General features: G+C 35.2%; 1 protein-coding gene across 1 annotated transcript in view; it reads left to right on the top strand.

Moving 5' to 3' along the window:
* The window catches only part of PARG (poly(ADP-ribose) glycohydrolase), a 99156-nt gene that overhangs the window by 46809 nt on the left and 39472 nt on the right, over nucleotides 1-12875 (top strand). The window contains exons 8-10 of the mRNA XM_049790769.1: nucleotides 26-118; nucleotides 2791-2948; nucleotides 9004-9083. Coding sequence (XP_049646726.1) covers nucleotides 26-118; nucleotides 2791-2948; nucleotides 9004-9083 — 331 coding nt within the window. The remainder of the gene's footprint in view (nucleotides 1-25; nucleotides 119-2790; nucleotides 2949-9003; nucleotides 9084-12875) is intronic.

Genomic DNA, 12875 nt, shown 5'->3' with positions numbered 1-12875 from the left:
ACTGGTAATGTATTTTTTTCTTTAGGTATTGGAAGAAGCAGAGGCTCAACATTTATATCAGTCTATTTTGCCTGACATGGTAAAGATTGCACTCTGTCTGCCTAATATTTGCACTCAGGTTGGTGGAAATAAATTCTCCTTTTGTTGCTTTTTTGAGATTCACAATTGAATTTCCTTTAGACTTTCTTGGACAAAGTCAAAGAGTGGAGAGAAATGGGTAACAGTTTGCCAAAGAGTATGGTCATTTTACAGTACTAAGGAGAAAGGATAGAGTCTAGAGACAATGTTGTAAAGGACATTAAAAATGCAGCATTCTATTTCTGAGCTTCAGTTTCACTATTGGAGTTTGCTTACTCTGACATTTTTTCGTTTGTTAAACAGTTACTTAAGGGGCCCTGGAGCCATGGTGCAGCCATAGGCATTTGCCTTCCATGCATCTGACCTAGGACAAACTGCAATTCGATCCCCTAGTGTCCCATATGGTGCCCCAAACCAGGAGCGATTTCTGAGTGCATAGCCAGGAGTAACCTAACTTTAAAATAAAAACAAACACATTGATAGGTTTAGAACACTTTGTCTTTAAAATAACTTTATTTCTTTTCCTTTTTTAAATTAAATTACCTTGAAATGTTGTTTGTTTGTTTTTTCTTTTTTGGTTTTTTTTTTTTTTTTTTTTTTGGTTTTTGGGCCACACCCAGCGGTGCTCAGGGGTTACTCCTGGCTATCTGCTCAGAAATAGCTCCTGGCAGGCACAGGGGACCATATGGGACACCGGGATTCGAACCAACCACCTTAGGTCCTGGATCGGTTGCTTGCAAGGCAAACACCACTGTGCTATCTCTCTGGGCCCCAAAATATTGTTGATAGTTGAGTTTCGATCATTCAATGTTTCAATACCCAACCCTTCACCAGTGCTCATTTCTTGCCACTTCTTTCCCCAGTTACCCTCCTGTTCCCCATTTTCTCTTTCCCTTTTCTTTCTCTCTCTACTCCCCCTACCCTTTTTCCCATTTTTTCTTTTAAGCATTGTGGGTTATAAACTTTTACTGAAGGGTTATCATGCATTTATCACTTTACTTTCTTTCAATTCCCAATTCTTACCCAGAGTGATCATTTCCAGCAATGATTATCATAGTGTCATAGAAGTCTCTGTCTTCATTGCAGTTCCTGCCCAACATTTTTATTTCTGTTGTCTTTGGGTATTATTTTCATACTATATATTTGTTATTTTTATATTCTGCAGATGAGTGTGATCATTCTATGTCTGTCTTCCTTTGACTCATTCAGTCAACATAATAATCCTCATATCTATCCATATATAAACAAATTTTATGATTTTATTTTTTTCCTAACAACTGCATAGTTTTCCATTGTGTAGATGTACCAATTTCTTTTTCCACTCATCTGTTCTTAAACACATAGGTTGTTTCCAAATTCTGACTGTTGTAAATAGTACTTCACTAAACATAGAAGCCTTCAAAATAGCTCTTAACCCATCTTTTCTCTTTCTTCCTCAAAGTAGTGTATCACAAACAATTGAGCTTTTAGATTTTTCAAACTTTAAAAAATAAAGTAAGTTGATGTCATTTCACTTTGAAATATATGAATTATTACTGAATAATGAAGTACATCAAAATTCCGTAACTTTAAACATAAGGCATTATAAGAGCCAGAGAGAAATAATACAGAAAGTAAGCCGTTTGCCTTGCCTGGGACTAACACAAATTATTTTCCAGCACCCTATTATGACCATACCTAGAGCATTGTTGGGTGTGGCTCCAAAACAAAAAAAAATTTAAAAATACATATTATTAACTACTTAAAATTAAGTATTGAATATAATGTTCAGTTCTGTATATTATATTAAAAATAAAATCAGTGAATTTGGATTAGGGGGGAGTCACACCCAGTGGTGCTCTGGGGTTACTCCTGGCTCTGTGCTCAGAAATCGCTTCTGGCAGGCACTGGGGACCATATGGGATGCTGGTATTCGAACCACTGTCTGTCCTGGATCAGCTGCATGCAAGACAAATGTCCTACCTCTATGCTATCTCTCCGGCCCCCGTGAATTGGATTTAATACCACTTTAATTGGTTCAGAATGCCCTGCATCTTCCTTAACTTTGATAATATATTAAATAATCTATCTCCTTATAAGTCATAGATATATACATAAACATATACATATGTTCTATTAATTTCTATAATAAAATTAGATCTTGATTTCAATGATGAAGCTGTCGTGTGAAGTATGATTGAAACTTAGAAGGAAAAAAAAACTTATTTTACATTTTTTCTTTAGCTCATTTTACTTAGGACTAAATTGAAAGGTTACTCTAACAATTTTAAATATAAGTGATAAGAAAGTTTTATTTATTAGTAAGAGCTAAACTGAGCATTACCATTTTCTATTTAATTTTTAATATTTTATTAATATTTTATTATTTAGATAATTTTTTCTAGTTTGTTTAAGCAGTCTTGCTTTTTTACGATAAGTAATGCTTTATGTTCTCTTCGTGCCATTTTAGTGATTATAAATCTCCAATCTAGTATTTATATATTATATATATTTATATTATTGTAGAATCTGCGATCATTAAACAAGTATGTTTTCCCACTCTTCCTTGATGGCCTGCCCTTGACTTCAACAGTATTTCTGATTGAATGAGCTAAGAGTAGACTGAAAATAATTCTTGCTTTAATTTGGCAAATGTAATTTGATGCTCCAGCTTTTGAAATTGCTAAACTAATTATTGCTCTTCTTGTCTGTATTTTGGGTCTTCTTTATCAGCCAATACCACTCCTGAAACAGAAGATGAATCATTCCATCACAATGTCACAAGAACAAATTGCCAGTCTTTTAGCTAATGCTTTCTTCTGCACATTTCCACGACGAAATGCTAAAATGAAATCGGAATATTCTAGTTACCCAGACATTAACTTCAACAGGTATGTTTTAACGTGAATAGAGAAGAAGGAAATAATAGTATTTATCAAGTATTTGTCATAAAACAAATATATTGTGTATAATTGTATCATTTCATCTTTATAATGCATGCAGTCATAGAATTTTTGACATTTTTAACACGATGGTTTTTTCTTTTTTTTATTATTTTTATATAAGCACCGTGGTTATAAACATGTTTGTAGTTGTTTTTCAGTCATAAAAAGTACACCCCCTTCACCAGTGCAACCGTCCTCTTTAATGCCCCCCATCTCTTTCCTCCACCAGCCCTTGCTGTCTTCAAGACAGGCATTCTGTTTCTCTCACTCACTACCATTGTCATGATAGTTGTTGGTGTAGTTATTTCTCTATCTGCACTCACCAATCCTTGTGGTAAGCTTCATGTTATGGGCTAGTCCTTCCAACCTGCATCTCTGTTTTCTCTGGGTATTATTACATACTGTCTTTAATTTTTCTTAAATCCCACAGATGAGTGAGACTATTCTGTGTCTGTCTCTCCCGCTGGCTCATTTCATTCAGCATAATAGTTTCCATGTCCATCCATGTATAGAAAAATTTCACGACTTCATTTTTCCTGATACTTAGTACAATAATAATGTTAATGGACTTGATTAAGTCTATCCTACTCAGGGGCTGGAGAGGTAGCATGGTGGTAAGGCATTTGCCTTGCATGCAGAAGGTCGGTGGTTCGAATTCTGGCATCCCATATGGTCCCCTGAGTCTGCCAGGAGCAATTTCTGAGCCTAGAGCCAGGAGTAACCCCTGAGCGCTGCCAGGTGTGAATCCTCCCCACTCCCCAAAAGTCTATCCTACTCCAAGGCCTATGTTCTTTTTTTTACCCATTTAAATTTTTTCCTTTTCTGAGAGCCCTGAATTCAATGACTAGTTATTATGTGAGGGTATATATGTGTGTGTATATATATATTTATACTCCCATACCTTCCTTGAATTCACAGACTAGTTAGTGTATATATAGAGCATATATACACATGTATCTGTATACATATGTATATACATATACACCTTTACTAACATACAATAACTATATATAATCACATATGTATGTAAAATATCACATTAATATATTTGTATATATCTATTCATACCATTTAGTTGTCATAACATATATTTTATATACACATACATAAGTTGTTATTGTTGTTGTTGCTGCTTCTGTTTTAATATAATGGAATAAGGTTACCTAGGCATACAAATTCTTCTTTATGTGAAGTGAGCTTAAAGTCATGAAACTGTCTTAAGAAGTTTTGAAAACTTTACTTTTGTAGTGAAGACAGAGAAAGAATCACTATGACAGTAATAGTTAGACTTTATTCCTCTGGACAAAAATTGGGAATTGAAAGAAAGTAAAATGATATATATGTTACCCCTTCAATAACAGTATTGCAAATCACTATGCCTAAAAGTAAAAATGGGGGAAAGAGGACAGAAAAGTGAAAGAGAGAATAGTATTTGCCATAGGAGCAGGCTGGGTGCTGAAGGGAATAATGGGAGGGTAACTTGGGAAATTGCTGGCTGGAAATGAACACTGGTGAAGGATTGGGTGTTGCAACATTGTATGATCAAAACTCAGCCATCATCAACCCTTTAACTCTAACTCACATTGATTTAAAAGAAGAGAAAATTATATCTGTTAAATTCAAAGTGAAAGTTGGCTTCAGCACTTGATAGCTATTAATTAATTTGATAGCTATAATTATTTAAGACCAAAATCTGTTAAAATTTCTTTGACTAAAGTGATATACCAAAGGTATCATTAAAGATTCAGATTCTTCTGGGGACATAGCTCAGAGATCTAGAATATATGCTCTGTATGCAAGACCCCAAGTTTGATTTCTTAGCTGCATAACAATAAACACCACTTGGTGTTTTTTATTTGTACCAGATTCAGTGGTACTCAGGACTTATTCCTGGCTCTACACTTAGGGATCAGTGTTTAGGAACCATATGGAGTGCTGGGGATTAAACCTGGTCACCCAGGTGCAAGGCAGATGCCCTACCTACTGTATTATCACTCTGGTTCCAATTGGTGTTTTTCTGGTGGCCACTGAGTTGTCAGCAGAGCTAGGACTTGAATATTGTCTTCTATTGATACTCAGTGATTTTTCATCTTGTTTTATATCTTCTCAAGAACAAAATGTTCTGAGTGCAAACCAGAAATAGAAAGCAAAGTTTCCCTTTTTCATAGTTTATGAAAAGTCAAATCCTGATATTGATAGACCATTTGTTAAACTTCTTATGAATTAATTTGTTTTCTTTTTTCATTGTTATTTATAATTTTAGTGGCATTTGGGAGGGGCATGTATATATTGTGTATCTGAACTCAAAATAGTAACAAATATTATGGGAGGATGAGGTCATAAATTCAGTAAGTCTTCCCTTTTTTATTTATTGTGTTCTTCCAGCCTTACTAAATTATGCTAACTACTCTGACCTTCTCCCTCCTTGCTTTCAGGGTCTAAACATTCATTTAAAGGCTTCCAATGTGATTAGCATTGATACTTTTGAGATTGCTTAGAAACTGATTGTCAGAGATTAATTGTGGGTTGCAACAGTAGTAACCCCAATGAGGCTTTTACATCTGCTTCTTCCCTGGACTGAAAATGTTGCTAAGGCCATGTGGGCAAAGTGTTTCAGTGAAAAGCCAGAAGACTTTTTGGCTTTAATCCAGATTATCACTTGATTCTTATTTAAAAATCAGAGGGGTGGTGAGGCTGAGTACATATTGTACATTAAAGAAAGTCATTCAGGGAAAGACGTCATTAAACTATTTTTCTCTATCTCTATGTGTGTGTATATAGATATATTTATATATGTTTATATATCTGTATACACATATATGGGAAGATACCCTTGATTGCCTCCATTGACTGGTCTTTTCTGTTTACTTTCTTTAATGCTCTAATTATCATTCAGTTAAATGCCAAAATGTCTTCCCTATTGCAGTGGAGTTACAATGGCTGAGAATATGTGCATGTTTGCCTGAAATGCTGTCTCAAAATATACTTTATCCAGGACTTGAAAATCTAGACATTAAAAAAGAAATTGCTTTTGAAATGTTAAAAATTGGGTGATGCTTGATTATTATGAAGTGGTCTTTTTCCCTTTGGGTCTTGGATTCTTGTGTTTTTCTCTCATTGGATCTGTCTCATACCTCTGTCTCAATTTCTAGTTTTCTAGTTTCTTTTGACTTTTTGGGTCACTCACCTGTAAGTGCTCAGGATCTATGCCCCACAATCTTTGCAGTGCAAAGGATTGAATCCTGTGCTCCCACATGTAAAACATACATACAATCAAGCCCTTTGAACTATCTCCCTGTCCTTGTCTCAGCTACTATTAGATATTTCTCTTTTCCCTGCCCCATTTTTCTGTTTTCTTTCTCAATTATATTGTTTCTTTTTCTCCCTTTCTCCATTAAATTCTGCTCAGCTTGGAAATTTGCCAGAATTTCTCTCCTTATCCTCAACTGCAGGTACCTTTCCTTAGTTTCCCCATTGTTCTTTGCATTTGGTTGATTGGAATGCTGGAGTTTCAGGGTGTTGAAAAAGCAATCTATTGAACTGTTTGTATAAGAAGTGGTTATAGGCATATCTTCTTTAGAGGTTATTTTTTTTAAAAAGCGAGGTTATCTAAGTATAGCACAGCAGTAGGGCATTTGCTTTGCAAAATCCAGGATGGACAGTGGTTCGAATCCTGGCATCCCATATGGTCCCCCATATTTCTGAGCACAGAGCCAGGAGTAACCCCTGAGCACTTCCAGATATGAGCCAAAATTAAAAACAAAAACAAACAAAAAAATATTGCAAACTAGTTCATTCGTTGGTTCATCTGGGTTTTGGGCTATTTATTTCTAAGGGAAAGAAGTGCTGATCAAGTTTCCCTAGAATTATGTGGTATAAATTGAAGTGTTTGGGAAAAGGGTTGATGGGAGAATCAATGGGCCTCTTTCTGTACCCAGACACAAGCCTTGCAATGGCCATAGGAGGCTAGTGACCAGGCTGGTGATAAAACCTGAAAGGAGGATGAGGGAAGGCTTTGTAAGAAACTTCGGTTGTGTTTGAATGTGGGGTCCAGGGATCACTGTACACACATCACCAAGCTAGTGTCTGCACGGTTTGGGGAAAGGAGGGATGATGAGACGGACCACTCGGTTCCTTTCTGTACGCAGACACAGATCTGCAGTGCCGCTGGGGGCTGCAACCAGGCTGGAGACCTAAAAAAAGGATTTTGCAGTAAATTCTAAGGTATTCATTTAGTAAGTCAAATTTATTTGATGTACTGTTTAATCAAACTTGCCAGGTGTCTTCATTTTCACTATCATCTTGATTTAAGCAAACTGTTCTGGTTGACATATTGCAGAAGAAGCAAAGTCTCAAAGAGCCTTTCAGCAGGCAGCATGATAAACTTAAAATATTTTCCAGGCTAGGGAGCTATCTTAGAGGACTAGAATACATGTCTGGAATACTGAAGAGCCATTGTACTGTCCCCTAAGCACCACTGGGGTATTCCCCGGTAGCTTAAGCATTATCTGGCCAAAAATCCCTGGAAGTGACCTGCAGGTCTCCTGAGTACTATGAGAGATTCACACCTCCTCAAAAAAAAAATATTTTTGTTTTCTCTCAGGAAGTATTTATATTAAAACTATTATTTTTTTAGAAGTAAATGCTGAAAAAAAGGGCTTGAGATATTTGAAATCTGTATTTCTTCCCTTTTTTCTAATTTATTTCACGCAATAGAATTTTGTCATGGAATTAGCTTTTCTATCTCTGTAGTTAATCAGTTATATAAGCTTGCTTTTCTAATCATGAAAAAAATTTCTGTCCATTTCTAGACTTAGAGAACTGAAGTTTATTGGGGAAGGTTCTGGTTTTAAGACCCAAGTAGATAAATAGAAGTAGATATATGCCTTATCATTTATAACAACAGAACTTTCCTATAATCTTTAAATGAGTCTTTGTAGCCAAAGCATGTCCCCAAAAGATGCTTTTGTATTTGAAATCTGTCAGTAAGGTTATCTACTTACAAAACTTTCTTTCCTGTGATGCATTGCATTATAGGACAGTTCTGTATTGCTATTAACAGTAAAAGTCACCTCATATCAAAGAAAACTAAATTAAGTAATCCAAGTCCAGGTATTGGAAACAAGATGATAGGGTAGGCTCAGTTTTGATCATACAAAGAGAATATATTTATTTAACCAAACCACCAAGGGTTGATCACTATTCCAGTATTCTGTCTTGTGCCCCCTCTGTATTATCTAACAGAATCATGAATTTTCTTTTCATTTTATTTATCATGTAAATTTTCCAAAATCATTTCTGTTAACTCAGGTAATTATCTAGAGTGATGAATTATAATAGTATTTGCCATTGAGAAAATGATACAGCATTAATTCTCTGGCCTAGTTGACTTTGAAGGAGATGGTACCATCTCATTGGAGGAAGATAGATTAGAAAAAGGTGGTTGTTAAGAGTGTACCATCTGAATTTAACAACATTTTAGTTTGGGTTTTGTTTTTTGGCAATACCTGGGAATGCTCAGAGCTTTCTCCTGGCTGTATACTCAGAGATTGCTGGCAGATATCTGATATCAGATATCCTGGCATTGCATGGGGAAGCATATATAGTCCTGGGGCTACAACTGGGGTTGAATATGGATATGTCAAGCTCTTTAACCTTCTGTACTATTGTTTCTAGCTCTGAGCAACTTTTTTTTATAAGCTTTCTTTTGGTTTCATACCTCTCCAGATAACATTTGAATCCAAACCAATTTTCTAGCTTTATAGATTTATTATTAAGAATTATCTTTCACTTCTTGGTAGCAACAAAGATTCAATTTTTTGTAAATCTTCAAGATATTTTATTTTGGTAGGAATTTGCTTTGTTTTATTTTTGATTCCAGAGATTGAACCCAAGGTCTTACACATGCAAGATAGTACTTTATGCGTGAGCTACATTCCTGGGTTCCAGTTAGAACTTTAAACCAACCATCTTTTACCCTCTTATTTTTGGTCTCTTTCAGATTATTTGAAGGACGTTCATCACGGAAACCAGAGAAGCTTAAAACACTCTTCTGCTACTTTAGAAGAGTTACAGAAAAAAGTAACTTCCTTTCATTCTTGAGTGTTTTTCACTTAGGACAGTTCAGATCAAGAATACCATATTAAAAGTATAGCTTTGTCCTAGATTATTGAAACAGCATAATCTTTATTATATGGATATATTTCCTGTATATGTATGTGCTATAAATTTGTGTGGATTTTGATACTGAAATTAGACCAGTATAACATATTAATTTTTTATGACCAGAGATGGTAAATTAGTACCTTTAAGAGAACATATATTGATTAAAAGAAAAATATGTTTTCATGCTTTTTATTTAAAAAATCAATTACTTTAGTAATCACTCCAAATTTATTTGCTTAGATCATCCAGTTCATTGCCTTACTATTCACCTCTTTCTTTTGAGCCTTACTCTAACTCTTTGTTGAGTTTTTATAAACAGTATATAGTTTAACAAAGTAAATTAAAAACTGAAAAAGAATGTTTTACTGAATTCTTTGAGAACTTGAAGGACAGACAGTGGGCTTTCTCTCTAGCATTGCCTAGAGCAACCCCTTATATTTACTGGGTAGATGTTGCCCATAAATTAAGACAGCTACAATGATTGAAAAATAAAAGATAAAATAAGAATGCATGTGTTTGAAGTGCACATGTTTGTGTTCTTCTGTTGAACCTCAACCGTTTGCCCAGAGGCAAATAATAGCATCTCAAGTGAAACAAAAATAGTTTTCCTTATGAAGTATTTGGACCATGGAAATAGTATAGTAGGTAAGGTGCTTGCCTTTCACACAGGTTCCATCCTGACACCACATATGGTCCCACGAGCCCCACCAAGAGTAATACTGGAATGCAGATTCGAGAGTATGCCCTAAGCATAGCTTCAGACCTTAATACTGTATATATTAGAGAATAGAAGAGAACCCCCAAATTAAAAGAAACTGAAAGTCTTAGCCTAAGGGGAACAGAGGCACCTCTACAGAGGACTACTTTAAAAGAAGAAATTATGCACCCAGCATTGAAATATGGGTAACTTTTGCATGGAGTGCACCAAACTAATTTGGAGAGATGATTTTCTCAGATTTTTCTTTCTCCCTAAGTTGCCCCAATTTGGGCAGAGAGTTACTTTTTTGTTGTCTAGGACTTTTAATTGTAGGGGTTCCTTTGTTCACCTCAGTTTTATCAAGGTGTCCTTTCTGACAATCAGTGGTTTGTGTACTACTGGGTCTGGTTTTCATCCTGACCAGCAACATGATACTGTTTTTTAGAATATATCTTCTTTCCAAACATTTTCTGATATTAAGGCTCTTTGTGGTTTCAATTGTTTCTTGGTTATGTTATGGCCGTTTGTTTCTCCCTGAAATTTACTGTCAAGGTACCCCTTACCTGACTCCTTACTTCAACAATTTGTTAGATAAGTACTTTTGTTTGTTTGGGGGTTACACTTGGTGGTGCTCAAGATTTACTCCTGGCTCTGTGCTCAGGAATTACTCCTTTTTTGTTGTTTTGTTTTTGGGTCATACCTGCCCGCACTCAGGGGTTACTCCTGGCTCTGCACTCAGAAGTCGCTCCTGACAGGCTCGGGGGACCATATGGGATCTGGGATTCGAACTGGGGTCTGTGTTGTGTTGGCCGCGTGCAAGGCAAATGCCTTATCACTGTGCTATCGCTCCAGCCCCAGGGATTACTCCTGACAGGCATCAGGGGATCAGATGTGCTGCAGGGTTCGAACCATATGCCATCCGAAGCAAACATTCTACCTGCTGTATTGTAGAATATAAAGTACTGTTGAGTGCCGCACTGTAGTGTAGATACTTTCTATGAACTACTTTCTGTGACCTACATAATCCCCTTTTAATTACCAGTTAATTTAGAGTTTATTCATCTGTCCTTGATGTCATAATCATCTATGGTTTCTCTAAAAGCTAGACTTAACTGTTTAAGTTTTGGAATTTTTAAACACTTGCAAGGATAGGAAATTATTCACCATCATGGGAGTTAGGAATTAGGTAGAAAAAAGTTATTAGCTTAATTTCATGCTATTTATTGTACATGATACTTTCATACTTTGCAGAAACATTTTATAGGTTTCAGTCTATTAAGTTACAGGCTTGAGATACAAAGTGGGATAAAAAATATTTGTAGTTTAATGTAAAACCTGTTCAGAGTACCTACATTTATCAAATCTGTTGCATTATAGATGGTAAGAAGTACTATTTATTACTGTTATTACTGTTATTTATTTACTACTATTATTACTATAAACTATTTGCTATTATAATCTTTACTGTTAGATTAGTAATTAAAGATAGTAATTCTAAGAAAAAACTGAAGGATGTGAGTGAGGGGAGGGTTTAAGAAACTTTTCTGGGGCCGGGCGGTGGCGCTGGAGGTAAGGTGCCTGCCTTGCCTGCGCTAGCTTAGGACGGACCGCGGTTCGATCCCCCGGCGTCCCATATGGTCCCCCAAGAAGCCAGGAGCAACTTCTGAGCGCATAGCCAGGAGTAACCCCTGAGCGGCACAGGGTGTGGCCCAAAAACCAAAAAAAAAAAAAAAAAAAAAAAAGAAGCTTTTCTAACAAAGTTGATATTTTATCTTTAGTCTAAAGAAACAAGAGATTAAGCAATTGTGACAAAAAAACATTTCATTTTTAAAATTTCACTGTTAATGTTATGAGGGGAAATAATTTCCCATGGGAACATGACTCCTAAGCCCCAATTTTAGGGTCTGAAGTGATGCTACTAGTGTGTTCACAGAAGCCTAAAACAGAGGATTTAATTCAGACTGATGTCAGTTTTGTGGTACCAACTTCCCTGGAAAATTCTACTTTATTTCAGATCAGCAGCAGACTAAATGTTTTCATTACAGAAAGGTGTATCCCAGTTTCATAAATTTAATATATGAAATAACTCCTAACTTTTTAGAGCTAGCCAAATATAATTTCATCAAAACCACTAGTTAGTATTGTCAGGTATCTGTATATTTGTAATGAGGCTCCTGAGACTAAAAGAGCTTTCTGATTACATTCTTATATTAGATTTAGAATTTTTAAGAATGAATTATTCATGTGTAGTGTATTGTGATTTATTGCAAAAATAATTGATTAACCTAGAGAACATATTTAGTCATGTAAACTGCTTTTTTATGGAGGAAAATGGAACTACATTTTTAAAAGTGTTTTGCTACTTCTATATAGAGAATAAGGCTTTAGGTTTTTATATCTTTTTGTCTTGTTTTGTTATACTATTAAATTCTTCTTGAATCTCAGTATATATGAAGGACATTTAAAGTTCTTCTGTGCCAAGCAAGGTATTGAATGAGATTGGCAATAGTCTTTGATTAGAATTGCTTCTCCAATGTTTGACATAATTCTTAATTGTGAGTTTTAAATTTATTGTTTATTCCTCTCAAAAGTTAGACATCTAAAAAAATATTTTATACTTACGTTAACCAATTCTATTTTCTAATCTTATACTATTCTGTTTTAATTTTTTATTTTTTTTATTTTTGCTCTGAGATTGAGAACAGAGAAATGTAGAATTGTCCAAAGGAATAAAATGATTGTCAAGCTTTCATTGATACTACTCCCACCATTACCACTAAAAGCTCCTGACATATTTCTTTCTACTTAAGAGCTTTTGAACGGAATTTAAAGGAAGAGAAAAAGAAAAAGCAGAAATGGCCTGGTCCTTTTAGTTTATTCTTTGACTTGAATTAAAGCAGATTACTTCTGGCTAGCTGATTTATTTGTTGCTTTCACCATTGGTTTAAAAACAGAAATAATCCTTTAAAAATGTACTTAATTTCACTGCATTTTGATTCTCGTATCTTACT

This window comes from Suncus etruscus, chromosome 17, assembly GCF_024139225.1.
Source record: "Suncus etruscus isolate mSunEtr1 chromosome 17, mSunEtr1.pri.cur, whole genome shotgun sequence".
Lineage (NCBI taxonomy): Eukaryota > Metazoa > Chordata > Mammalia > Eulipotyphla > Soricidae > Suncus > Suncus etruscus.
The sequence above is the reverse complement of the archived record's forward strand: the minus strand, read 5'-3'. Positions and strand labels throughout refer to the sequence as shown.